This window comes from Convolutriloba macropyga, chromosome 5, assembly GCF_964194025.1.
Source record: "Convolutriloba macropyga chromosome 5, txConMacr16.3, whole genome shotgun sequence".
Lineage (NCBI taxonomy): Eukaryota > Metazoa > Xenacoelomorpha > Acoela > Convolutidae > Convolutriloba > Convolutriloba macropyga.
In genome coordinates this window covers 45,271,109-45,296,865 of record NC_134472.1, presented here as the reverse complement: position 1 = coordinate 45,296,865, position 25,757 = coordinate 45,271,109, and the positions used below count along the sequence as shown (strand labels likewise).

General features: G+C 37.8%; 2 protein-coding genes across 2 annotated transcripts; both read left to right on the top strand.

Moving 5' to 3' along the window:
- The first annotated feature begins 1,605 nt into the window (after nt 1-1,605).
- Nucleotides 1,606-23,259, top strand: LOC142339415 (histone H2A.Z-like). Its single transcript, XM_075389436.1, has 2 exons — nt 1,606-1,811; nt 22,420-23,259. Exons 1-2 carry the CDS (start codon nt 1,648-1,650, stop codon nt 22,640-22,642), a joined length of 387 nt encoding a protein of 128 aa, XP_075245551.1. The 5' UTR covers nt 1,606-1,647; the 3' UTR covers nt 22,643-23,259.
- A 338-nt stretch (nt 23,260-23,597) lies between these two features.
- Nucleotides 23,598-25,361, top strand: LOC142340031 (uncharacterized). Its single transcript, XM_075390429.1, has one exon. The coding sequence runs from the start codon at nt 23,626-23,628 to the stop codon at nt 24,481-24,483; it is 858 nt and encodes a 285-aa protein (XP_075246544.1). The 5' UTR covers nt 23,598-23,625; the 3' UTR covers nt 24,484-25,361.
- The last annotated feature ends 396 nt before the right edge of the window (nt 25,362-25,757 follow it).

Sequence of the window (25,757 nt, the reverse complement as noted above, 5' to 3'; positions counted from 1 at the left end):
AAAAGGCTGACGTTTTTGAAGAGAATCAAGAGCTGAAAAAGAGGATAAAACTTCTCGAGGAAGTTGTTCCTCGTGGGATACTAAAATTTTTTATCTTGAAATTATTGAATGATGGTAAAAAGGTAGAGAGCGATGGAAACCCCCCCCCCCCCCCCCCACCTCCCGAAGGATCAAAGTCAATCATAAAACTGAATCATTCATAAAACTGGGATTATACAACTCGCTGGTTCTGCCAGTCTTGTTATATGGAACCTACTATACCACGCCCTCAAAATCTGATTTAGGCAATCTTGAAAAACTCCAGCGGAAAGCAGTTATGTGGATAACAGGACAAAACGAGCCCTATGAGAATCAACTGAGGCTTTTGAACATCTTGCCTTTACCAATGTACATGCAGATGAACGATCTCCTCACTATCTTAAAGCTTACTCAAGAATGAGGAGACGATATTGAAATACCTGAATTAAACAAAGTTCGAGATAGATCCACAGAATTGTACACGCTCCGAAAAGTAAGGCTCGAAAAGGCGCGAAACGAATTCGTTTTAAAAAATTGTAGACTAGCAAACTGAATCAACGATGAAATAAATCTTATGGAACCGCGAGGACTGAAAAACCGAATATTATACTTGACCCCTCGAATGAGTAAACCAACACTTAAATTTCGAGGAACGCTTCGGACTAAAGAGACGACTGATTGAGCTATCTTGGAGAGTTGTAGATGCTACCTACGACGAACAAATTCCTGCAGCTGGCTGCGTGCGACTGCCAGAACTGCAGGGAAACGTGGACAATTTTCTAAACTCAAACTCGGGATCAACTCCCCTCAGTTTCTTACTGTAAAACCACAACAGCAACAACATTCATAATTGAATGAAATTATTTACAAAGTACGTAAACTTGTTTTTGACTACATCCATTTAATTCTACGACGTAAACATGCACTAGCCATCAGGTTGACTAACTTTACGTTTGTTGACATTTACAACTAATTGACGTTTTTTTTTTAAATTTGTATAACAACCGATACGCCGACGTGCAATGTCGTGAATGTCAGATCGTTTTTTTGAAGCATGTAAATTACTCAGACTATAACCCCACGGTTAGATATCTACATGCTCTAAAATGTTAAATAAATTATTCAGCATTGTTATTAAATAATAATCATCAAATTGTAGCTGTTCGTTTTCGTAGGTAAAAATAGGATTTGAAGGCTCCTATTTGTCTATTAACGGGTACTTTTTTGTGTTGATCGAGCGAAAACTCGGTTAAAACATTTTTAAAGCAAGTTTTACTGTTAAAAGTTCTTATTGAAGAGGGAAATTTGTTCCATTTTTGAACGCTTTTCAAGATTAAGGATTTGTTACTCCACTTCGTTTTCTTTTTTATAATAATTTGATTTGTTCTCTTGTTCTGTCTAGCGTTATGGCGACTAGAAAAAATTTAAAATTTTCGGATCTTGGTAGTGGCGCGCCTCGGGGTGCTACCTCTAGCTTCAATCGCGTAAGCAATGCAGATCTCGGCATTGCTTACCTAATATTCAACAAGAAATATGCATGCTAACCCTGAACTTGTTATTGTTTACAGTAGCTTCTGAAAACAGCGTACCTCATTGAATGGATGTCTTTCAGTAAATATTGTTAGTATCATGGCAGGTGGAAAGTCAGGTAAGGATTCGGGCAAAGCGAAACGGTCTGCGGTGTCACGATCGCAAAGAGCTGGTCTTCAATTTCCGGTTGGACGTATTCACAGGTTTCTAAAGAGCAGAACTACCTCTAAGGGAAGAGTTGGAGCCACGGCAGCTGTATACAGGTATGTGGGGTCATCACGACGTAAGATTTGGTGACTATAAAAGAATTGGTCGACAAATTGTAACTTGGGTTATTAACAAATGATATTTACTGTGTGATGACACGTGTTCTATAACTAGGGGCCGCAAAGCGAATCGAGAAGGGGGCAACTACGCAAAAAATCTGACGTTTTGAAACGTATATTCTCAGCTGTCTCCAAATATTTGATTGAATGGTGGACTTATGCCCATTGAAATTGTTGGGGCACTCTGTAGTTCAGTGGTGTGTCAATCGGTTTTACACGATTTTCAATATTTTTTTGAATTGAAACAACATTGAAACATCCTAATTGGGTGATTTGAAAGTAAATTGCGGTTGATCAGCTGTCGCCTCTTTTTGAGCGGCAAATATCAAGATTTTTTTTACCTCTCTGCCATCAAGGAGTGTACCCTGTTTGTTAATGATCACTAATCACAGAACATCTGAGGCGAACTTCAGTTATCGAAACCTCGACTAAATAAAACCAAACAAAACTTCTTTTGAAGAACGAATCTGCTCTACAACTACACTCTTCGAGTATATGAAATGTATAAACATATAAACTACTCAACGCATGTAATGACTTTTGATGTTACTCGCGAAGCCTGATTTTGTTCAATTGTGTAAACATACGCAAAATTTCCCGCTTAAAATTTACTCGCTTTGTTTAGCTACTAATTTCTCTTGATTCACAAGCCATTCAATTCAATATTTAATTCAATCGTTTTTTTACATAGTAAACAGCTATCGCGAACGTACATTATTCTGGCCTGCCGACAAAATGAGCCAAGCAGCGTCTACAGAGACAAGTTCCAGAAGGAGGCGTGCCAATTCACGACAGCTCAACAAGATCTTTGATGAATGGGATGGACTTAGCCAGCCATTTAACGAAGACGAGCTCAGATTGGCCCTCTCCGAAGCTACTGAATGCTTCAAAATTCAACAGCAACTAGACGAATCCTATTTGGAAACAGTGCAGGATGATCAGTACGATACAGAATTCGATCTGGTTCAAGACAAGCACACAGTAGTCCGCAAGAAACTATTTCAAATGGGAAAAGCCATAGACAAATTTGAGCTGCAAAAGGTGGACGAAAGCGTGACTATGAATACGTCTTTCGGAGATGCAACACAGCACCAGCCGCATGTTGCAAAGCTGCCACAGATACAGCTACCCAAATTCGATGGCAAATTCACTGACTGGATAGCCTTTATCGATCAATTCGATACAGCCCTGCACCTCAACACGAAATTGTCAAACAGCCAGCGACTTGTTTATCTAAAAAGTTGCTTATCAGGTCCCCCTGAAAAACTAATAAAAAACCTATCATCAACTGACAGCAACTACGAGACTGCAAGAAATCTACTCGAGCAGCGATACAAAAACGATCGCATAATTCTACGAACATTGCAAGCTAGGGCTGTTGATTTCAAGCCTGTGAGAGGAGAAAGCAAATACCAACTCCGTCTGCTACACAGTACGTTCAATGAAGTAACTCAGTCGATTCACTCACTTGGCCGACAAGTTGATAACGACATGTGGCACTATCTTCTTTTCACAAAATTGGATGTCGACTCTCAGAAAGCATGGGAACTCAAAAATGAAGGCACTGAATGTCTTAAATTTGACGAACTGATGACCTTTCTTGACAACACAGTAAGATCGATAGAAATGCTAAACGATCCCATTCCCCCCAAACAACTGCACATCACTGGACGGGATGAGCGATCGAAGCAAGGCTTCAAACATCCGTGTGTCGTGACTCAATTCAGGGAATGCCATGCTCCGTGGGCTTGCTCAAAATTCAAGGACCTTTCAGCGAAAGATAAGCAGTCTGCCATAGCCGCCAGTAAGTCCTGTCAAAATTGCTTGAGATTCAATCACGAAAGTGACCAATGTTCGTCACAGTCTAGATGCAAAACATGTCAGGGTAAGCATCATACATTTTTACATGAGGCTTTCAATGCTACACTAGGCAAACATGCTTGTAATTTGACTCAAAGATCTTCCCAAATGACTATTTTACCAACTGCTCGTGTTCAAGTAATTGGTAGAAACAAACAAATACACAATCTAAGAGCATTGTTAGACACAGGAGCTCATATCAATGCAGTTACAGCGAAAGCCTGCAAGACACTGGGATTAGAACCAAAACCTTCCAATGAAAGAATCATAGGGGTCAATCAGAAAGACTCAATGCCAGTTGACGGTTCTCTCAAACTTGAAATTATTCCCAAAACAGGGGAAATATTACTCTCAACTGCGTAGTGCTGAAGACAATTACAGCCAGTGAAAATCCAAATCAGCCCCTTTCAGAGACTGACTACGCAGACTTGGTCAATTACAATTTGGCTGATGATCAATTTTGGCAACCAGGCGAAATAGACATACTACTCGGTATTTCTGCATACACACAGATAATAAAAGGACGAATACTGAAACAAGGTTCCTTATGCCTCACAGAAACTACGCTAGGCTGGACAGTTTCAGGATTAGCTAGCCTAGAATCAGCAAATAAACCTGATGTAAATTCGAATGCAATATGCCTCCTTGACAACGAAATCAAGTCCTTTGCCAAATTTTGGGAAATCGAAGATGTTCCATCACTTCCCCCAGCCATGTTCACTCCAAAGGAATTGGTGTGCATTAATCACTGACACGAGCCCAACATATGGCCAAAATGGAAGGCCTCAAGTTCGACTACCAATTGACCAACATGAAGCCATTTTTGATCCAGACAGTCAGGAATGGTTGCCCGACATTGGAGAATCATCTCGAAAAGCCCTCAGACAATTTTTGGGTAACGAAAACAAGCTTTCACGAAACGCAGATGCCCAAACTCAATACACAGAATTCTTTCAAGAGATGATTGAGACAGGAAATTTAGAACCAGTGCCTGAAAGCGACCATAATCTGCCACCCGAGAAACACTTTGTGATGCCACATCACGCAGTATGGAAATCAAGCTCTACGACTACAAAATGCAGAGCAGTTTTCAACGCATCAGCAAAAACAACGAACGGAAGAAGTCTCAACGATTGCCTCCTGGTTGGTCCAAAACAGCAGCCCGACCTTTTTGAGATACTGATTCAATCTCGTCTCCATCGCATTGCTTTATCAGGTGATATCACAAAAATGTACCGCCAAATCGAACTAAACGAAAAGGACCGTAACTTTCATCAGATGTATTGGCGAAGTAGTCAAAAGCAACCAATAAAGAAGTACCGTATGACACGAGTCATATACGGCGTTTCTTCTAGCTCATACCACGCCATCAGGGCACTACGTGATACAGCAAAAAATGCTCCATCAATTCATTGCAAAAATTCTTTACTCAACTCATTTTATGTTGATGACCTTCTTGGTGGCGGTGACACACAAGAGCAAGTCATTGGCCTGTTCAAAGACATTACAACTACTCTAGAACTCATTGGGATGTCTATTCGCAAGTGGGCAAGCAACTCACATGAGGTTATGGAAGCCATTTCCCCGGAGCTACAAGAAAACAAGGATCTTTTCATCGGTGAACATGAGCACACCATCAAAATTCTTGCAAAAAACGAAAAATTTGGTAGTGAAAAACAATACCATTCGAAAACTGAACCATGCCCGATACTTTTCGATCAAAAAGATTCCAGGTCCAACAAAAGTATGTTCGACAAAAGAACGCCGAAGCCGCAGCCGAATAAAAAAACTGGTCAAAATAAAGAAGGTAAAAAATCAACTTGTACTTCATCTAACAAAAGAATGTTGATAGATTCAGTTAACAGCAACTTGCCCCATCCTGAAAATGTACATATAACCACCAGAAGAGCAATATCTAGCAATATGGGTAAAATATTTGACCCTATCGGTCTCCTAACACCAGTAACGCTTCAATGCAAAATTCTTTTCCAAATGACTTGGGAACATGAAATTGGATGGGATGATGATGTTGGGGCAACCATAACTGACCAATTTAAAGCTTGGATGATTGGATTACATCATCTATCTGAGCTATGTATACCTCTATTTGGATGAAGTATATACAATGCTATGCCAAGTCGAAGCTGTACTTAACTCGAGACCGCTCACAGTTGTCTCAGATGATGCAAAAGACAGTTATCCCTTAAACCCTGCTATGCTATTAACCGGCTTTCATAATCATCAATTGCCTTTGGTTGTTTCCCCAATCCCAAAAACAAAAGATGAGGAAGATCCAAAAAAGCGCTTTCAATACTTGCAGAAACTCATAGCAGAATTTTGAAAGAAATGGACAACTGAGTATTTATCCCAGTTGCAGACCAGGTCAAAGATCATGGCCGAAAAGCAAAACCTGACAAAAGGAGATTTAGTGTACATCACAGATGACAACAGTCCTCCCTTATCATGGCCTCTGGGAATTGTGCATGAAACATATACAGGAAATGACAATTTGGTCAGAGTAGCCAAAATAAAAACAGGAAATGGCAAATTCTCAAACAGACCCATAGTAAAACTCAGTAAGATACCAATCAACACAAGCTAACCTCAATCCAGAAGCTCTGGAAAATGGTCCTGCAGAAAGGAGCCAACTCGATCCCGCCTGCCGTCCTTCCCACGAGCACACTTTCGGTACCTGTGTACCCGGACACGGGAAGACTTGACTACTGGAAGTTGGATTCTCGCAAGCCGCACTTCGCAAGGACTAAACTTGGTCCAAATATGATTCTTTTTGTAATATAAAGTTGAATAGCAGTTGATGCTATCAAAAACTGACATATGATCTGAAGTAATTTTTCATTTATATTTTTTTGATGCCATGCATCAACGGGGGCGGCAATGTATAAACATATAAACTACTCAACGCATGTAATGACTTGTGATGTTACTCTCGAAGCCTGATTTTGTTCAATTGTGTAAACATACGCAAAATTTCCCGCTTAAAATTCACTCGCTTTGTTTAGCTACTAATTTCTCTTGATTCACAAGCCATTCAATTCAATATTTAATTCAATCCTTTATTTACATAGTAAACAGCTATCGCGAACGTACATGAAAGTTTTGGAACTATCATTAATAAAGCCACTATTCAAAAGATTTACTGGAATTTCTGCTTCAAACTTTACTCTCAAGAAACAAATGTATATGGAGAGTGATATGCAGATGTGGCAACTGCAACCCTCTAAACAAAATGAAACTTAAATGAAGAACTGCAAAAGGGGTGAAAACACGTGATATTACGCGTGCGATACAATTTCTTAACTAAAACTCACGTGCACATTTTTAAATGTCCGAAGTCTGCAGTGCCAGAAGTTATAATGCCAGATAATCCTACTCGGCCAGAATTTGACTTTCGTCATTTTAAAACGTGAGCATATTGTGTTTTAAGCATTGTTACGTGACTCTGCAGAAGTCACTTCGAAATTCTGACTTCATATCTCGAACTTCTTCGCGGTTCTCAGTGACTTCAAGCAGAATCACGTAACCATCACTTAAGAAGTTATGAGCTGAGTATAATGTAGACTGAACTTTCCCCTGTCAATTAATGATGTAGAGGAACTGCTGACCGGGTAACTGCTCTCAGCTTTTTGCGCCCCTTATCGTAAAGGTCATTAAGTGTATTAGACACTTGAACATAGCTTTCCATAGAATATCGACAAAGCTCAATGGAAGCTTATTGGAAATTTGTAACTGTAACTGTGACATTGTAGTTCAAAAAGCAACCAAAGTAGTATAGTAGTAGTAGTCGAATTAGTTAGGGAATTTACACCCAGGGGAACGTTTTGCCCCATATTGAAATTAGAGTATCAATGAGCTGTTTTTCCTTAGTTTTGCAATTTTTCGCATTAACATAGCAGTCGGCAAGAGTATAGATCATTTTCAGAAAAGGAGTCCACAAAAAAGCCCAATAAACGTTCGATAAAACTTTTGCTGATACTGCAGTTTTGTAATTTCAACTTCTGCGATATTAGATTTAAAATGAGAGCTGTTCGTCTGAAAAAATTGTTATCATATTTGCGTAGCCTCGTTTTTGCCATAAAGATTTTGCTAATTGAGTTCTGTCTTGTGGGCGCATCTTTCTCCTTTCAATGTTTTCATGAACGTCCTTGTACACTCAGCTTAGTTTGTGAAAAATGTTAAAAGATCGTGAATTTCTATGTACAATGATACTGGAAGTAGTTGTAGCTCCAGTAGTCTGTCTCTGTAACTGAGGTCACTAGGAAAAATCCATTTAGTTGACTTTTGCTGTAGCTTTCCAATTGTCCTGAGATTTGACTTGGATAGGTAGGTAGCACGCTTCGTGATGGGCGGCACCTGTAGAAAATGTATTACAACATCAGTTGATTTCAATGTTCTCGAACGAGGACAGAAGAAACAGAAGAAAACATTTCCGTACCTCCGAGATAATTAACATCTCTGTGGAAGGTAGGAAAGTTACTGGCAGTCCCTTTTCTTACTGTTTCTGTCTATGTTTCTGATTCTTCTTCTGCGTGTTCTCTTATCACCAAGCGTTTATTTGCACTAACTTTTCCAGAGCGCGTTTGTGGTTTAACACAGTTATGAAAGCATTCAGCTCAATGTCATCAGAAGGATGCACCTTCATAAATTCGTTAATATTGTCGTCGACTTTTCTTTTCCTTCTCGATATCAATTTGTTTTGACGTCTAGTATCCGGATATTGGTTCGATGAAGATCTTCTTTTATATTGAGCATTTTCACGCTACAGATATACAACAGCAGTGACGTTTAAACTGAACTCCGTGAGGATTCGTACTAATTCGTTGATGGGACAGGCGTGGTCGTTGTTGCTCGGGTGCTTGGTGATGGAGTTATTGATCACGTCGTGCCAAATGTTTTTTGTGCGACTGTGATCCTGTGAGCAATTTCTGCAAAGTTTTTGAGGAATCTTTACTCTGGGGTTTAAATCGAGGCCGCGTATTGTGAAGCTTCTTCCCAACAAACTTTCCAGAAAAGCTTGGGGGCTAGACTCAATGTGTTGGAGAGGGGCTGGCTTTTACTAGATACATATAAGTGTGTACGAGCGATAGGGTGATTTTTTGGGCAATGTTTCAGTCTTGTCACTAAAATGCACCTATTGGTGTCCTTCCACACCAAACTGTATTTTCAATCAATTTATTAAATTTCGAAAAAAAATTAGCTAAAAAAACCTCTGATCTTAGCACATGGCTGACGAAACTGCAGTCATACACTAGTTACGGAATTCATTTTTTTGCTGACTGGCCTGGAGGCCGAATAGATCAGATATTGAAAAATGTGAGCGTGGGCAAAGGATAGATAGCACTGAAATGGATAATTAACAGTGGAAGATTTTGATTGAAGCAAATTGCCCAGAATCCCTTCACATGGAGCTCCATGACTTATGTTTTTTTTTAAAACTAATAGCCGACAAAAATTATGAAATTGTAAGCAACTTTGAAGTAACAAAGAGCGGAACCAGACAGCACAGTTCTTGTGAGTATACAACTGATAAAAAGGCTTTCAAAAACCGAAAGCATCTTCAACATAGTTAAACGTAGATTTGGTGATCACATCCAGTAACCCTGTGCAAATAATGCTGGGATTTTTTCCTCTCAACTAACTGTATAGCCAACAAGTGCACATGTCGTATTGTTTTCAATTGTCGCAGCTGTAACAATTGGAAGAAACTGACAACTGGATAAACAGTTGTTGCATAAACCCGAGGAAACCTAAAGTTTTTCAACACTATTGCAATAACATAGCGATGGCATATCAGTTGATTTTGACATTTGACAAGAATTTTGACATCTGAGGAGATACCTTGACATTGTGATCAAATTTGTGGAGAAGGTTTGGTCAGCATTCATTTTTTTTTCAAGTACTCATCACAGTGTTTACTTTTTACATAGAATCTATCACTCATTCTGAGACAGGACGACCTTCAAGTAAATCATCATCTGCACCGTAAAAACTCGACATTTCAAATTCAAGCATATGATTGAGACATATGAAGCTCAAAACAAATTTCCGTCACCAACTATTTTTTAAATGCGCATGACGTCATTGTGTTACGCTCAGCGTCAGTTTGCAGTTTTAGGATATGATAACAATTGCATGACTTGAGGGCAATCTCTTTATTCAGTGTTTGCAGAAAAATTGTAAATCAAACTTTTGTGATGTCAAGGGTTAGCAAGCTGGAAGAACTTTCTCGAACTTCAACTCCCATAGCTGGAAAAATCCAGGACGAGCTTATGCAAAAATGTGCAATGAACTCTTGTCTACAATCTTTGTTGATAACGCAAACGGATTTCATAAAATGTTCCCAAGATTGCGGTGATAAAATTTTTAATTGCTCTTAAACAAAATTTGTATAAATTGTATTAGTCCTGCGGTCTATTTCATTATTTTTTGACCAATTTTTGATGCTTTTGGTCCTCAAAAAACAAAACACAGAATTCATAAAGTCACTGAGCCCCTCTTTTAGAGCTCCGCTCTTAAAGCTGCTGACAACATAAAATCCTAACGCAAAGGGCATTTTTTGACCGGTTGAACACCCGTGGTGCGCAGCACAATACCCCTCCCGCACCGCCACCCGCTAGCTCGACCCCCCCCCCCCCCACCCTTGAGACACCACTCAGCTCACCTCCATTCACACTTCGCCCCAACGCCCCCACACATACACAAACACACCCTAATACTTGCCTGCATATCTAGTAAAGAAAGCTTATTAGAGGTACAATGGGGGGACAAACATTTTCTGCAACGCGATTCTGGACGCAAGTTTGCAACGGGGTGGGACGTTGATCTAAAACGATAAATGTCCCCCTATGAAAATGGACAAAAACCATTTTGATGGTTGAAACCTACCAAGTCCAGACCAAATCGTCTGTAACAGATGACATTCGATCAAAATTCGATGAACGGCACTATTCTCCGGCACTGTTCAGAATTAAAATGGCGCTTAAACCAATAATGAAAATAATTATAGTGAACGCAAAAATGATCAAGCAGGATGTACTTTTGATCAACGCAACGGAGCTCTAGATTATGGGATCAGCGGGCTTCCACTGCGTCATCCTGCCAGAATTCAGATTGACATATATGAACACACAAGCATACATACATTCGTAATACTTATATACATATTTACAGACTTAAATAAATACACTCAAAAGAGAAGAACTTTCTGATTGATTTAAAAAAGCCCAGAACTGAACGCTTCCATGAATAGGATTTTTCTCGTTTACTTCGTGCTTTCTACAGACGTTCAAGTGAATTTCTTCAACTATCGTTCCTTTCAAGAAAGCACAACTTTTTTTGGACAAGCACAGTCTCAGGAGACAGTCTATAAAGAATATGCCTAAAACAACTCTTTTGTGTGCGAAGAATCTGGCTACCAAAAAGCAAAGTTCTTGAATTGGAAAACCACATGAGAGAAACACATCTCTCACTCTAACCCCGATATTGTCTGTATTGCGATAAACTCTTCCTGGGGAAACTCCGCTTACATCGACCACATGAACAAAGATTATGGCCTACCGGTTTGGAACGCTGACGCTGCGGAAGATAAAAAGTGCGATTTCTGGCCACTTAGCAGGTATTCGGTGGCATCTTAAAGAAGTTACTTTGTCGGATTTGCGACAACGAATTAGAAAAAAAGTCTGAGGCCCCCACCTTTCCACTATACCGGTGACTATTGCCTGAGTGACCAATGCCACTATACCGGAAATGTTCTCTGATGGGAGCGTACTCAGTGAAACCTTGAGCGCAGAACTCTGAACTTCACTCCCGTATTTGACCACAATCTTTCAAACTAAGTTCTTCATCATGTGATATTGAACCTACGGCGCTCCAATGATAGCAACATATTCTCAACAATTTCCAGAACAAAATTATCTCATTGCAGACTACTCGGTTGCTTCAAATTCATGCTCTCATCTTCTGACAGTTTGGTGCAAAACCTTCAACAGTATCTTTTCAAGATGCCCCAAAACCATTTTGGGACCTGGCCTGTGCCATTAGTACACCAGTTGAAACCAAACGGATGCTTTTACTATGGCTAGATTGACTGCTTCGAAAAACTAGAAGTGGTTACTACGCATCGAAAACGACAAATAGTGTACAACTTATGAGTTGACAATCAGTGAAGCCGAATACAATCGTGCGACAGAAGTGAATCGTACGACAGAGGCAAAGTTGCTACGAAACATAAGATCCTGATTGTTGCCAGTACTACCCTGCATCAAATTTGTCAGGTGATGCCATGCTGAAAACTGTAAGCTCTAATCGGAATTGCTTACTGAAAGAGCACCTGAAAAAGATATGTTTGAAAATCTTAATAGGGGGAGGTGTCAGCTCCATGTTTAGTAAGAGGCTCAGCAAAGCGCTTGACAAGTTCTTGCCTGAATATAAGCCGAAACAATCCTGAACCTTGTGATGGTTGATGCGAATAATGAGTATGGAGGAATCATTGAAAAATTTCCGCCCTCCAGTTGTAAACTCCATTTTTTTAGGGAATGCGGAAAAAAATTTGCAGCGCATAGTAAGCACGCCTGATGAGGTAGAATACATGAGGTAGAAGTCGACTTGAATTACTCCGATGAGCTACATGATCTACATTCGGAGCTCCCTCTCCCCAAAAGACTCAATTGATGAAGTGTAGCTGAGTTAATATCAGTTGAGCTGCTCAATCAAATGAATATCTGAGCGCCCCGCATGCAAAAGCTAATAATAATAATAATTGTGGTTTCTGCGTAATCGCAGTGGAACAGCATTAGGCCTACAGTAGCCTGTTTTCAGCTGCCCTTTTTCTTATTATTCCCCACATTTCAGACTTATTTCAAACCCTGTTCCCCGAGTCGAAATACACATAACACTATCAAACGCTGAAGCTTCATGTTCATCTGGGAAAAAGCTAGCAAAACTTCGTGGAGTGTTGTTTTAAACAAAAAAATGGTTGAGCCCTTTATACAGCTCAATACTCGAAACGGAAAGAAGCAGGAACAAAATTTGAGGAAGATTTTTCCAAGCTAATGGTGAATTGGTTCTTCGGAAAATCTTAATAGGTTAAGTCGATCCGAATTCAAGTGACACTGAAGATGAAGTGTATCATTGGATCATCCAACCAGAATTCCAATCCCTCGATTTCTCTGAAAATGTCGCCTCAGTAACCCTATCTCAATCCAAATTTTTGTTGGATTAACACACAGTAGTAGGTGACGGCATGCATATTGTGCTTGTCGAAAAGAGGTGTATGACTTTCACTACAATACGATCAAAAAACACTTCGATTGTACGCTCCTTTTTTCCAAAACGGACTCATTTCTGTCCGGAATTCGCTCACGGGATTTTGTTGCCGATTTATAAAAGAAGCAAAATGTGATGTATCACTTCGATTTTCAAACTTTCCAGCAGATCACTAGGGCCACAGCAGCACTACAGCCAAACCAACGACTAAGTAACGCCCAAGGTCAGGGATGGGGAGGACGGCCGATGTATCAATAATTTTTTGACGCAAACCAAAACTGTATTCCATTGCTTTAGCTGAAGTTATGTTCTCTTTTCACACCTCATGCAGACAGTTTTTACACAAAATTACTCACATTAAATTAAAAGCTTATAGGGCATTAGTAAAGGGGCTCTTTTAAAAACCAAAATTTTTTTGGTAATGTTTTTATGAGTACAACCTAGCAATCAACAAAGAGAAAAGTAACAAAAGATACTAGAAAGTGGTTGAACCATCGCCTGTACAAGCAAAACATTCTTTCTGGAGAATTTGCGGCTTGTAAAACCCCGAACAAGAATAAATTGCAGACAATTGTCAACAAAAAGTCATTTGGCTATTCATGATAAGCGTTACGTTCTAAGTGACCACGTGTTGACACTGCCTTTCGGCCATAACAGCCTGCGGGAAGAAATCTCAAATCATTTGAAAAAGACATCGATTGGGGCTAAGAAAGCATCGGTGAATCAGTTGATTGAAGCGAAACACACATATCGCTCGAGACACCCCAGCAAGCACACAGAGGTTAGATTTAAGTCACTACTAAATAAAGTCGTCTCGTTTTGTTTGTGTACCTGTTTTGTCCAAAAAACACTGACAGCTGGGAATATTTAACTCAATTAATTTTTTCGTGTTAGAAATTTTTGTGTGGAATGAGTTTGTGATGGTGCGTAGTTGAAGGGTGGGAAATAGTGAAAAGTGTACTCCAGCGTACCGTGAGAGGTTGATCTGCCACAGTGTGTGACAGAACATTGTTCTTCCCGCTCTCATCAGACTTTAATAAAGGTACAATTTTTGTAGTGCCATTGTGCCACGGTATTCTTCCTAAGAAGACGACAGCTTTTCAACTGCCATACATGAAGGGTTTCTCTTGTTTTTTTTTCACCCAATAATGCGAGATAACAGGACCCGGTTTTTAATGAAAACATACTTGCTACTCAAAAATACGGTCCAGTAAATTTTTTAATCAATTTTTGTGCAGACTGATGTGTAGTTGCCCTCCCTTCCCTTGTACAATGCGATCAGTAGTGTTGAAACACGCTGGGTTTTTGCAATTTCCACAATGACAAATATTCGAATCTGGAATACTGATTCTGTTCAGACAAAACTCCAACCGCGCGCAGGTTTTTGATGTCAGTTAAAAAAATTTCAGTCCACTACTAATAACATAATTTTTTCGTCATGATAAGAACTGGGATGCTTGATTAAACTAAAAAGCTATGGTTTCAATGTTTTCCTATTTGCATCAATTCCGACAAGTATACTGAAAACGGCAATAAATTTAGCTCTGAAAATTTTTTCAAAATGAGTCCGGAGACCGAACATAAACAACTTGTCTTGTCGCTTTTTAGATATTCAAAACTTACATGAACAGTAGCCCCCCTCGATCATTGGGAGTTAATTTTCAATTGCTTGTAAATTTTTCCAGTGGTATCTGACAAGTGGAATTGTTGGCGAATTCTCTTGAAAAAAAAAGGCAAGGAAGCATTCTAAGATTTCTATCGATTAGCCCTTAATAGAAACGCGCACATGTGACATGTCGAGGTTGCAGTTGGCATTCTTCTTAACCTTAAGTGTTTTATTTGTAGAACTATTGCGGTTTTCAATCTTTCTTTTCTTATAGCAGTTCTTTGAACTACATTTTCTACTTCGAACTAGTTTGCTCAGGAACTATTTTGCTAAGGAATTGCTTCAGTAGATGCAGTGGGCAATTTTGAAGGGACAAGTTTAATCTTACGTGAATGACTACTCAGCATATCGAAATCAGAATTCTTTGAATTGTTTAAATGGAAAAAGGCCTGTTTTTTTTGCATTGATTTTTGTTCAAAAATTACCAATTCAGTGATATTTTAGCCTCGCGACAGTCTTCCGTCATCGTGAATAAATACAAGAAATTGAAGATTTTAGAGAATAAATTTGGTGTTGAGTGTTAATTTATCAGAATTTAAATGAAAAGATTGAACTAGTAAACGTGCCAGACAAAATTGATTTGTCAATTAAGATCAATGTTTTTTAACGAGTTTTCAGAAAACAGGCCTCACGGGTTCTCCCGAAGCGCTTTATCTTGTTCCCAAGATATTGATTTTTTGATCTTTTGGCTACTTTTCTCTGATCTTACGCTAACTTTTTGTGAGTTGGTGGGCGAAAGACGATGAATTCTATCATTTTGACTAAAAATTGGATTAGGTCGTAAAATCGGATATGTGCTCGCTCAATGCTGAGTAGTTAGACATTGAAGCATCAATACCAGGTAGATTTTGCTGTAAATGTGGCTCATAATAGTGCGCATGTTTCTAGAGATAATGGCGGTAAATTAGCAACGCTTAGAAATTTGCAAAGATTAAGAACTGGTTTCAAATGGACAAAGTACTATTTAGACGAATGAAATAATAATATAGCACCAAACAACCTCGACAAATTTAATAAATAGCTAAAAAAATATGGTTTTTTTGTGTAATCGAAATTTTTCTAAGTGATTTTTCCTCCCGTGCTAAACTTGCATCAAAAATCGCCTTGCAGAAAGTGTCCTACCACCCCCGCCCCCCGTTGTACCTCTAGTCAGATATTTTTACTACTTCCATAAGGCCAAGCTGGTTACCAAGGCTAACCGCTTTCTGGTTTTAAATCGTTTGAGGAAATAGTTTCGTCTTTAGTTTTTAAATAGCCGCCATCAGCCTCTCAACGGCTGTTTTTAGGCGCTCTCCTTGAATTGGGGCGCTGTCTTTTTTCGATGAGGAGTATTTTTTAAGGTTTTTTAACCGGAAGTACTATTCGTTCAGACGGCGTTTTGACCTGAAAGCGATAGAGTAAAGTTGCTGTGTGAACTATTTTTTTCTGCGCGACAAGTTACAAGTTTTTTTGATCCTGCACTTGATCAGTGAACGACTTTGAAAAGTGTAAGTGTTTTTTTTACCCAATATCCCATATAGATAACCATTTTAGTCGTTTTTTCGTCCAATTGGCCAAATTTTGTCGCTTATAAGTGAGTTTTGCGTGGATATAGTTTTAAAAAGATGGTGTATTGATATGTGAACCTCTGAAATTGATATCAATGTTGTTGAGAGTCGAATAATGCGTTTTAAATTTCAAATGAGCACATGTTTCCCATTTTTGATTCATTTTTTAAATTAAATTCCTTTTGTGGGTGTTGAGGCGGATTTGTTTTTAAAAACAGTTAGTGCCTATGGCAATTTATTTTTGGTATTTCATGCATTGAATGCATCATTATGACGTGAGGTGTTTCTGTTTTGTCGAGTTGTACACTTGATTTTGGCAGTTTTTTTGCCCAATTTTTCCAGTTTTTTTTTTGTTTATTTGATTGTTTAAGTCTTTTTGTGCAATGTCAGGATGCTTAATTTTCTTCAATTTAATTGTTTTTCTTCATTTTTTTACAATTTGATTTTAAGCTTTCAAAAATCAAGAACTAGTCTGTTTTTTCCTGTGTTCTTGCTTCTGTTCTAATTCTCTGCATTCTATCATGTATCGGTATTTAATTTTCCTGAGACCTATAGTTTTGATATTCTGTGCTTTATCAGTTGTAAGAAAAAATTTTATTTTAGTGTTTGTCTTAGATTTTGATTTTGTTTGCCTTTATTTCATTTGAAATAGTGCGGGACTAAGAATTTGCATGAAATGCCCTCTAAACATTTTGATTGATAATTACTTCCTACGAATACTTTTGGGATCATGGTTTTGATTTTGCTATTTTTGGCCCATTGTATCACTTGAAATTGAATTAATTTTTAATTGAATTAAAGCCTGTAGGATTACTTCAAAGGATGCAGAGTTACAAAAATTGCAAAATTTTGCACAATTTTCTTATTTTGCCCTTTTTCTTTAAAAATAGAGATGTTTTTGAGCTCATTAAGGCTGGGCTCATATTTTGTTGTTGGATAACTAGTTTTATTTGCATGAAACACCGGTTTTTGTTTGTATATGTACCTGTACTACATAAAAAATAAATTGATTTTTCCTAATATTCCATGTATAATCTTTTTCTGACACTTTTTCTGTTGTTTAACTTAAGACCTTTGGTTTTTTCCTGCTTTGTTGCGTTCTGCAATTAGATATTAACCATGTGAAAAGTCATTAATATTGGGGCTGAGGACTTTGAGTCTTTTCCGGAATTCTTACGGCAATGTTTTTTGTTCTGATCTGTTCACACATTCTCATGATTTTTGAAGTCAATTTGAAGCGATAGTTTTGGTCACGCCAAAATGGGTAGGTTAAAAAGCGAGCGGTTTTGCCGCGTGAAATGTTTTTACTCTAATTTTGGAATAGAGCGAGGAAACTGTCTCATGACTTTCGTCACTCACTGTTTCAACTGAGTAGATTTTAAATTCTTGTACGCTTTGAACTACGCAATGTAGGGAATACTACGTTCAATGTCAAAAGAGCAAGATCAAAAGAAACGGGATAATTTGACAAAGCCCGGTCATTAAGTCATATTGCATTAAGTTATGAAATTTCATTAGAGCGATTGCTAGCTGAGGATAGTATTAAGGTTAATAGCTTTCAGTTAAGAAGCGGAGTAAGTGTAGGTTTAGAATCTGACTGAAACTGCACACTGAATTAGAACAAATTCTCTCAATTGTTTTTTCTTCCGTTTCAGTCCCGATGTGCGTAGAGCGCGTCAACGGCGGTTTCTCGCCAATCTGCCGGCAATGTTTTAGTTTTTAGCATGTTATGATGAAATAGAAACAATTGGGAGAATGATCAATAATTTTTCTCAAAACTGAAATGTTTTTTTTTAATAGCCGCACAGCGATAGCTGAGGCTATTATTGGCCTTCTCTTGGTTTTTTTTTTATTTAGTCGTCATGATTTTTGTTACGACCATATGACGTCACAGCCACTTTCTGTTCATTCGTTCATGCAATTTCAACTGAATTGCATGTGTGACGTCATTTTTCGCTCTTAGTGGAGCGAGTTTTCTTGTTCATGCGCGTGATTAAATTTTTGGTCACACTTGACTTACCTCACTCACAAAAATGACTTCCTCACTTTAAAATTGACTTTTATTTACTTTAATTCAAAGAGATAAGGTCAAATGGGTGTGTGTCACTCTAAATGAAGGTTATTTGAGATCAGCTAATAGAGGCAGCAATAACTTATACCGATTTTTAATCAAAATATAACATCAGCCTTCAATGAAAAGACGAAATTTTTGGTCTGTCTTTTTTACTGTTTTTTTTTACTGCCGATCTACGAATCAATTGCGGCTATTTTCTGGCAATCTGCCAGCTATGTTTTTAAAATGCAAAAGCCTCAAAATCACCTCGTGAATTAGTATAACAATTTCCATTGAGACATAGAATTGGTTACAAGTAATGACTAATAGTCACGGACCGATAAGGAGACTATTATTAATCTCATCGTAGTTTTTTTGCATTCCAATGGTATTGGTGCGTTGTCTTTTTTTAAGTTTCTACTCTTTTTTTTTGGCTTTTTCGCGGCAATAAGTAAAATTATGATGGTGATTTCAGTCGAACTGGTGTAGTAAAGAAAGCGGAAATGTGGTTAGATGTGAAGCGCAACTTTTTGAGGATTTTGAGGAAATCTTCACTTTCGTCAATTAGACTTCTGTTTGCGGTATTTCTTCTCTTGAGTGCAATTAGTGTGATACATATGTGTTCTAATGGAATTTATTTGCAACTGCTTGAATTCATCAGCGGGCCGCTAATACTTTTTTCTGTACTCATTTTTAGTAGTCATTATTCTTGATGTGCCGTGTTTGATAATTTTTGAATTTTGCTTTTCGGCCTTATTTTGGTGTTTCGATGTCCTTTAGTATCGTCATTGACAGGTCTCATTTGTTTGCTTCACATAAAATATTCTTTATCTGTTCGACTTCATGGCTAGTAGTTTTTTCATGACGTTGACACTTTTTGTTAGAAAAACTGTTAGTGAGTTTTTGAGTTAGCTAGTGTTTGTTGTAACTTTTGTTGTCATAGCACTTAATCTCATTAAACACACGTCTCAGGTTGCTAAAGGGCAGTAAGTTATTCGATTTAATTGTTTCATTTCAATGCCAATGTCTATGACCTTAACACTAACTGTTAAAATTAATTTTTTTTTAAATTTGCGAGTTTTTGTTCAATTTGTATTAGTCTCATTAATGCGAACAATTTATTTGTAAAAATGATGAGTTTTTTATTGAACTAAATTCCGTAGTGTTTTTGAACAAAATGAAAACCTAATTAATTTCCTTTTTGAACTGCCCTAGCAAGCTGTCAGGGCGTTGCAGTGATTTCCTGTAGCAACTATGAAGATGTACAACATTGCAGGAATTATGCTAAAATCTTTTTTCCACGGTGCCCCAGTTTGCTCTGAGAATTTATTTGAAATGCTGCGGCGGAAAAATGTGGACAAGCGGAGTTACCTTTATTACCACCATGCTCGAACAAAAAGAAACTTTGCTATCTAGATTTTAGTTCACAATCATCTGGGCACATGTTTATTACAAAATAGTTGATCAGCTGGCTTCTTTCAAAAAAAAGGATCAATTTATCTTCTTGGCTAAACTTGATTTCTAGGTTGTCTGCATGTAGTTTTTATGTCTAGCGTCTTTTATACACTCCTATGAATCTGAAAGAAAGTTTTGCTACACTATTTTGACATTTTTCTATTGTGTTAATTTACTCTCGCGCTATGAAATGAGCTCTTGTGGAATTCTTTACCGTTCTTTGATCTGCCTAATGCAAAGATTCATAAACGTCGAAGTTTTTGAATGAGTTTTTAATGCCCACCTGGTTTCTGGGTCGTTAAAGTGCTTTACCTAAAAATTTGGGTAGTCTAAATATAAATAGCAGCTGAACTGAAAATTCCGCCCTTAATGGAGGCGTTAAAAAATTGATAGCTAAAATGCGTCCAGTTTGGATTGCGGATTGCATTGAAAATCTTTTAATTGGCCATTGTAATATGTTTAAAATGTTTACTAATGATGCCCACAAATCATATTGAAATTACCTTTTGTGAGTTATTTAAATATGTTACAATTAGTCTTCAACTGAATATTTTAACTCACTACGTCGTGGTAACGATTAAATTCAATTTAAATCAGTTACCGTCTATGCATTACTAAAAAAAGGTGGCAATTATGCTTTCTTAGTTGCAACCCACCAAATTGAACTCTCATATATGGCTTAGCAATGTATCGGTGTTCGAACTTCAAATACTTTTCTGGAATTTTTTTCTTTAGTTGCGAGAATGATTATTGTAGGAGTCGAGGGACGTTTATTAATAGCCGCGGTTCTATTTCATCTTCTCAACGTTCTATTATTGCGGCGCTGTCTTCAAGAGGAGTATTTTCTTTCTGGAGTAGTTTTTTACCGGAAGTTTTTACCATAAAAAGAATTCTATTTTGTAAAAAAACTGGGCTGAGTATATTGCGATCGTTACTCATAGCTTGATGTAGACTCGTTATGAACTCTTCCTACTGTCTACGAATGTTGTATAGAATGTGTTTCACAATTCGTACAAGTCTTGATTACATTTCATACCTTTAAGATCATTCAAGTATCTTCTGAAATTTGAAAAACCCAAGTGTTATTTTGGACCCCTTTAAACCCCCAAGTTCAACGAATTCGGACCGCCAAAGGAATTTGGTTAACTATGTATGCTTAGCCTCTTCGATGGTGGTCTTGTGATTGTTAAGATCTGACCTCCTTTCGGGACCCAGATCCAACTTCCCCAAATCATGTAATCGTACTATTACCACGTTTATGGTCTCCTTGGATTATTTTTGAGAAACCTTGTTACCTGGAAAACCCTAGCCTATGCTTCGACAAAACGGCCGTGAGGGTGCTATATTTGCTCTTATTCTGATCTTTAGACCTCCCTTTTTTGCGTAAAGTTCTTTAATAACACTTAATTTCGAAATCAATTCGTTTTAATGTTGTTTACGTATTGTTTGATCTATTAACTGAACTCTTTGATTCCATTTTATCAAAATAAGCTTACGCAACATTATGAATTATCGTTTGATGCTTCGCTCAAATTACTATTGGAAAAATCATCTGTTGTTTTATTCAGATGAAATTTTCTATTTGTTACTTTTGGATTTAAAATTCTCATGCAAATTCCCGAATTAATTTAAATTTCATTAAAAGCTATTCGATCATCAGAAGTTAAAATTGAAGTTAAAATAGTTGAAATTGTCCTTTGAAATTGAGTAAATTTCTTGAAAAGATTGAAATTTCGAATTCATTTTATTAAACATATTTGCTTTTTATTAACTCTCCTTTTCATATGTTTCCTTAACTATCTTTCCTTTTTAAGTGTTGCAACCAGGTTGAGTAACGGTGTTATCCATTTCTGTATTTTTTTTTACGTCAGCGGTAACAGGAGTTTCTTCAGCTATTTTCTGCATTTTATGGCAAATTGTTTTTTGCATCTTTTGGGAATTGAATCAGTGTTAATAACTTGTAGGCGTTGTCATTGGCCATTTTTTTCAAGTTTTTTCTTATAAAACAATAATTTATAGAAAATTTGGTATAAAATTTGGAAATATGTAAACATTGTCAGGTTCTTGCATTTTTTAAAAGCATTTTAAGGTAGAGAAGTTTGTTAGCCTATTATCACTTGCCCGTTTTTTGTTTGATCCATTGTGCGACATCAAGTGAAGGGAAGAGGGCTTATGGTTTGTATGTGCCCTATTATTATATAAGGGATTAATCAAATTTTTGCAACTCTTTGAGGTTTGTTCCTGCTAATTTTTCACTTTTATTATTATTATATCGTATTCAGTCAATCCAAAACGATTTTAATGATTCTGGGTTTGTTGTGTGTTCCCAAAGAACTGCCCCCCGTCTTCACTGCCCGTCTTCAATTTTCACTAATTTTTTGCTGATCATTAATTGATTTCAAACAATGTTGATTGCAACTATTTTAGTCGTGCTGGTCTTATGCTATTTTTAGTACTACAGATAGTTGCTGATAGGTTCTCTAAGCGCCTTACTGCTCTCTAAGTGAAATATCATGTCCATTCAGTGATGATTGGGTCCCTAAGTTTAAGCTAGCGAGTACGAAAGGCAACCACTTGCCACTCGTTCGAGAGCAATTCGTCAGACATTAGTTGGTTACGTTCTTTTATTTTCATTCATTTAATGCAGCATTTGATTCTCTTAACAGTAGAAATTGTGTTTAGTGCGGCAATACTGGAATATCTCACAGCAGAAGTATTGGAATTGGCAGGTAATGCTAGTAAGGATCTGAGAGTAAAGCGTATAACGCCAAGACATCTCCAGCTAGCAATCAGAGGTGACGAGGAACTGGACTCCCTTATCAAGGCCACCATTGCTGGAGGTGGTGTCATCCCCCACATTCACAAATCACTCATTGGCAAAAAGGGATCTCAAGGAAAGATGTAATAAGCGAGCTCATGGTCACTTCTTCCGTGGATGTCAACTAACTAATTCGTTATCACTGATTGTGTCCGAATCTATTCAGCCTGAACTCTTTCGCGAGAACAAATGTCTGGTTGTGTTTTATGGGTGTCAGCATTGCTTTGTTGAAGAATTGTTCTGCAAACATTATCACTTAATTTTTGGTAATAATTTGTTTGTTCTATTTCGCTTCCTTCGTTTTCCTTCTGTTTTTAGTCTCACTTTTAATCTTCTTTAAGCGTCATTTTCTAGCCCTTTCCAAGATTAGATGTATTAATTTACTAGTTCAACTAACACTCATTTGCAATCAATACTGCCTATTCGAGTGAAATTTGCTGGTTTTGGAGGGATTCCATCCAGGTAGGGGTTCGTTGCCCTCGAGTAATTATGAACACTTTTTGAGCCCATGTGTAAATGGTAACAAGTTGAGCAGTAAAGGTTCATTTTATATAATCCCTATTTTGTAGATTTGACAAAAATATTGTATTAGTTGCTTTCCCGTCAAGTAGTGTTTTTTAAAAAATAATATGACCTTCAATATAACATGTAATGTCTATTTGTTGTGTGATAATTCATTCGCAAATTAACATCTTATTGTCTGATGCTGTTTTTATGTTCATTTTCAGTCGTCAGTACTGAAAGAAGCAGACTGTTGTGTGGGTTCATACGACCAGTCAGCATTTAACGGATTTTTTTTTAAAAAAAAAATTGGCTGAAGTGTGGAAAAGTAGTTCAGTTTGATCAACCAAGATTTTGGCTCACCGAACTGCCGACTTTAAATTTACTGTGCCTCCTTCATCGTTTAGTAAGTTGAAAAATCGCGAAGATAGTAAATCGCCAAGATAGTTGACAAATCGCTGAAAAGATAGTAAGAGCAAACTGTCGTAAAAGTGCACTCAAGTTACAAGAGGTGCGAACTATCTCTGTGTACATTCAGTTCGGAGTACGTTAATTTTTCAGATTCGATCATGATGTCTACAGCAGTTGTAAGTGGCGACCATCCGAATGCGATTCGGAAGACAGATGGAGAGCTATACATACCCGCCACACAGCGCAGCGATGGCAGTTGGAGACCTGAAAGGAAAGTTAAAGATGGATATGTCCCTCAGGAAGAAGTGCCTCGATATGTTGCTCCTCATTCGAAGCCCTTCGACGTACATGTTATGAAAGGTCTGCGAGACGTTTCACCTCCAAGCAAAGAAATTCCAGGAGCCGTATTCATCACTGGTGGAGATGACGGTATTCCGAAGAGTAAAAATGCCCAAAAGCGTGCCAAAAAGCGGGAGAAGGAAAGACTTCAAAAACAGATGGACAAACTGAGCGTGAAAGAGACGAATGGTGTGAATGTCGCTCAGACTGAAGTTCAAACCTCAGCCCCAGAACCTGAAACTCAGAAGAGTGCGATAAGTTACCCACCTGATATTTTTGATGACGAGCAAGTGTCGTCTCCTCCTGTGGATACAAGCTGGCAAACTGTTCCCAAAGGGAGAACCCAATCAGCAACTGCAATGAAATCATCCCCTGCAATTAATGGACGAAATGTCATCGTGGCCCCAGTTGCAAATGCACCTGCACCAGCTAAGAAGTCTACTGGACAGAAGCAAGCTTCCTCTGGAAACAGCGTGGCCTCTAAAGCTGCTCCTGCTGCTGGCGATGTTTCAAGTGATGTGAGGAAACAAGTTCGAAATCTAAAAAAGAAATTGGGCCAAATTAATAAACTGGAAGAGCGCAAGAAAAACGGAGAAGCATTGAGTAATGATGAGATGACTAAAATCGCTAATAAAGGAGCAGTTCTGTCCGAATTGGCCTCTCTACCAGATGTATAATATATCTTTAACATAATATAGTTGCTTTCCCTCCTAAGAGAACACCGCTTAAATGTCCTAAGCTAGTTATATTTCGTACTGTAAATTAGTTATCAGTCGAACCTAGTTCTCACTGACCCTTTCAACTCTATTTGAAGTCCTCAAAAGTTGTACGGGTATTTAGGTAATCATCGGAGGCCATAACTTGTATTAGTATAGAGTATCTGATTATCATGCAAATTGATGAATGCATGATACCAAATCTATAATCATATGCGGACTTTTTCTGTTAGGTTAGTGAAATATGCCGTTTCAAATGGCGTATTTGAATTAACGTTCCTGTGTATATGCCAAAGTATTAAAAACAGGTAAATGTGTCAATTATAGTTAAGAGAGAGGGAGATAGTGTGTGTACTTATGTTTCAACACAAGTATTATCATAAAGTAAATGATATAGAACATCTCCAGAGAAACCCGAAACAAAAACAAACAAATAGAGAAAAGTTAGTGTCAACGTCTTGACGCACGATGTGATTGCAAAACTCACGCGTGACATTACTGTTCTAATCACATGCACTTAGACATTTTGAGGACTGATGTTATTGTGAAAATGTGAGTTTCAAGCGTCCATGAATATGACTGTTGCTACAGAGCAGCAATAGAGTCTGCTTCCCATGTCACTATATTTATGTATCATCTGCTGTCGCTTTAGTCGATCTTCTTAGTTATCAGTACAATATTGCAGCAGTTAGCAGTAAATCATATTGTTTTGTCACAACTTTTTACTACTGATTTAGAAATTACTGCAGGGATTTTTGAAATCTAATGTTTGTGATTTAAAATGTGACCTCTTCACTAATAATATTCCTTTTTATATTAGTTCACTTTTAAACACTTCATTTTCATCCAAAACAGTCTGAGTAAAGGTTGACAATAGTAGTAGTTAGTGGTTGTAAAGATGGGTCTGAGCGTAGAAAGCATGGAATCTGCTAATATTGGCATTATTTATAACGAAGGTGGTTTAAGTTGATTTGATTATGGACATTTATTTAGCATCACTGTATTGGTTCCATGAAACCCACAGTGCACATTTCTAAGCACAGGTTTAGCTGAGAAATTATTGGTTTGTATCATTCATTCAAGTAATTCTACGTTGGGCATTGAATTGTTGAGAGGACTTTGCACTGATTTGAGCAGATTCTCAATTCTCTCTGACATAAAGTTTCTCACAAGATCGTTCTTGGTTGATTTGGTAGACGATTTTTTGATGAGCAAAATTAAACCAAGCCTTTTTA

Coding starts and splice junctions, on each gene's coding strand:
- LOC142339415 (XM_075389436.1), top strand. CDS start 1,648: ATGGCAGGTGGAAAGTCAGGTAAGGATTCGGGCAAAGCGAAACGGTCT. Junction 1,812..22,419: donor GCCACGGCAGCTGTATACAG/GTATGTGGGGTC, acceptor AATTGTGTTTAG/TGCGGCAATACTGGAATATC.
- LOC142340031 (XM_075390429.1), top strand. CDS start 23,626: ATGATGTCTACAGCAGTTGTAAGTGGCGACCATCCGAATGCGATTCGG.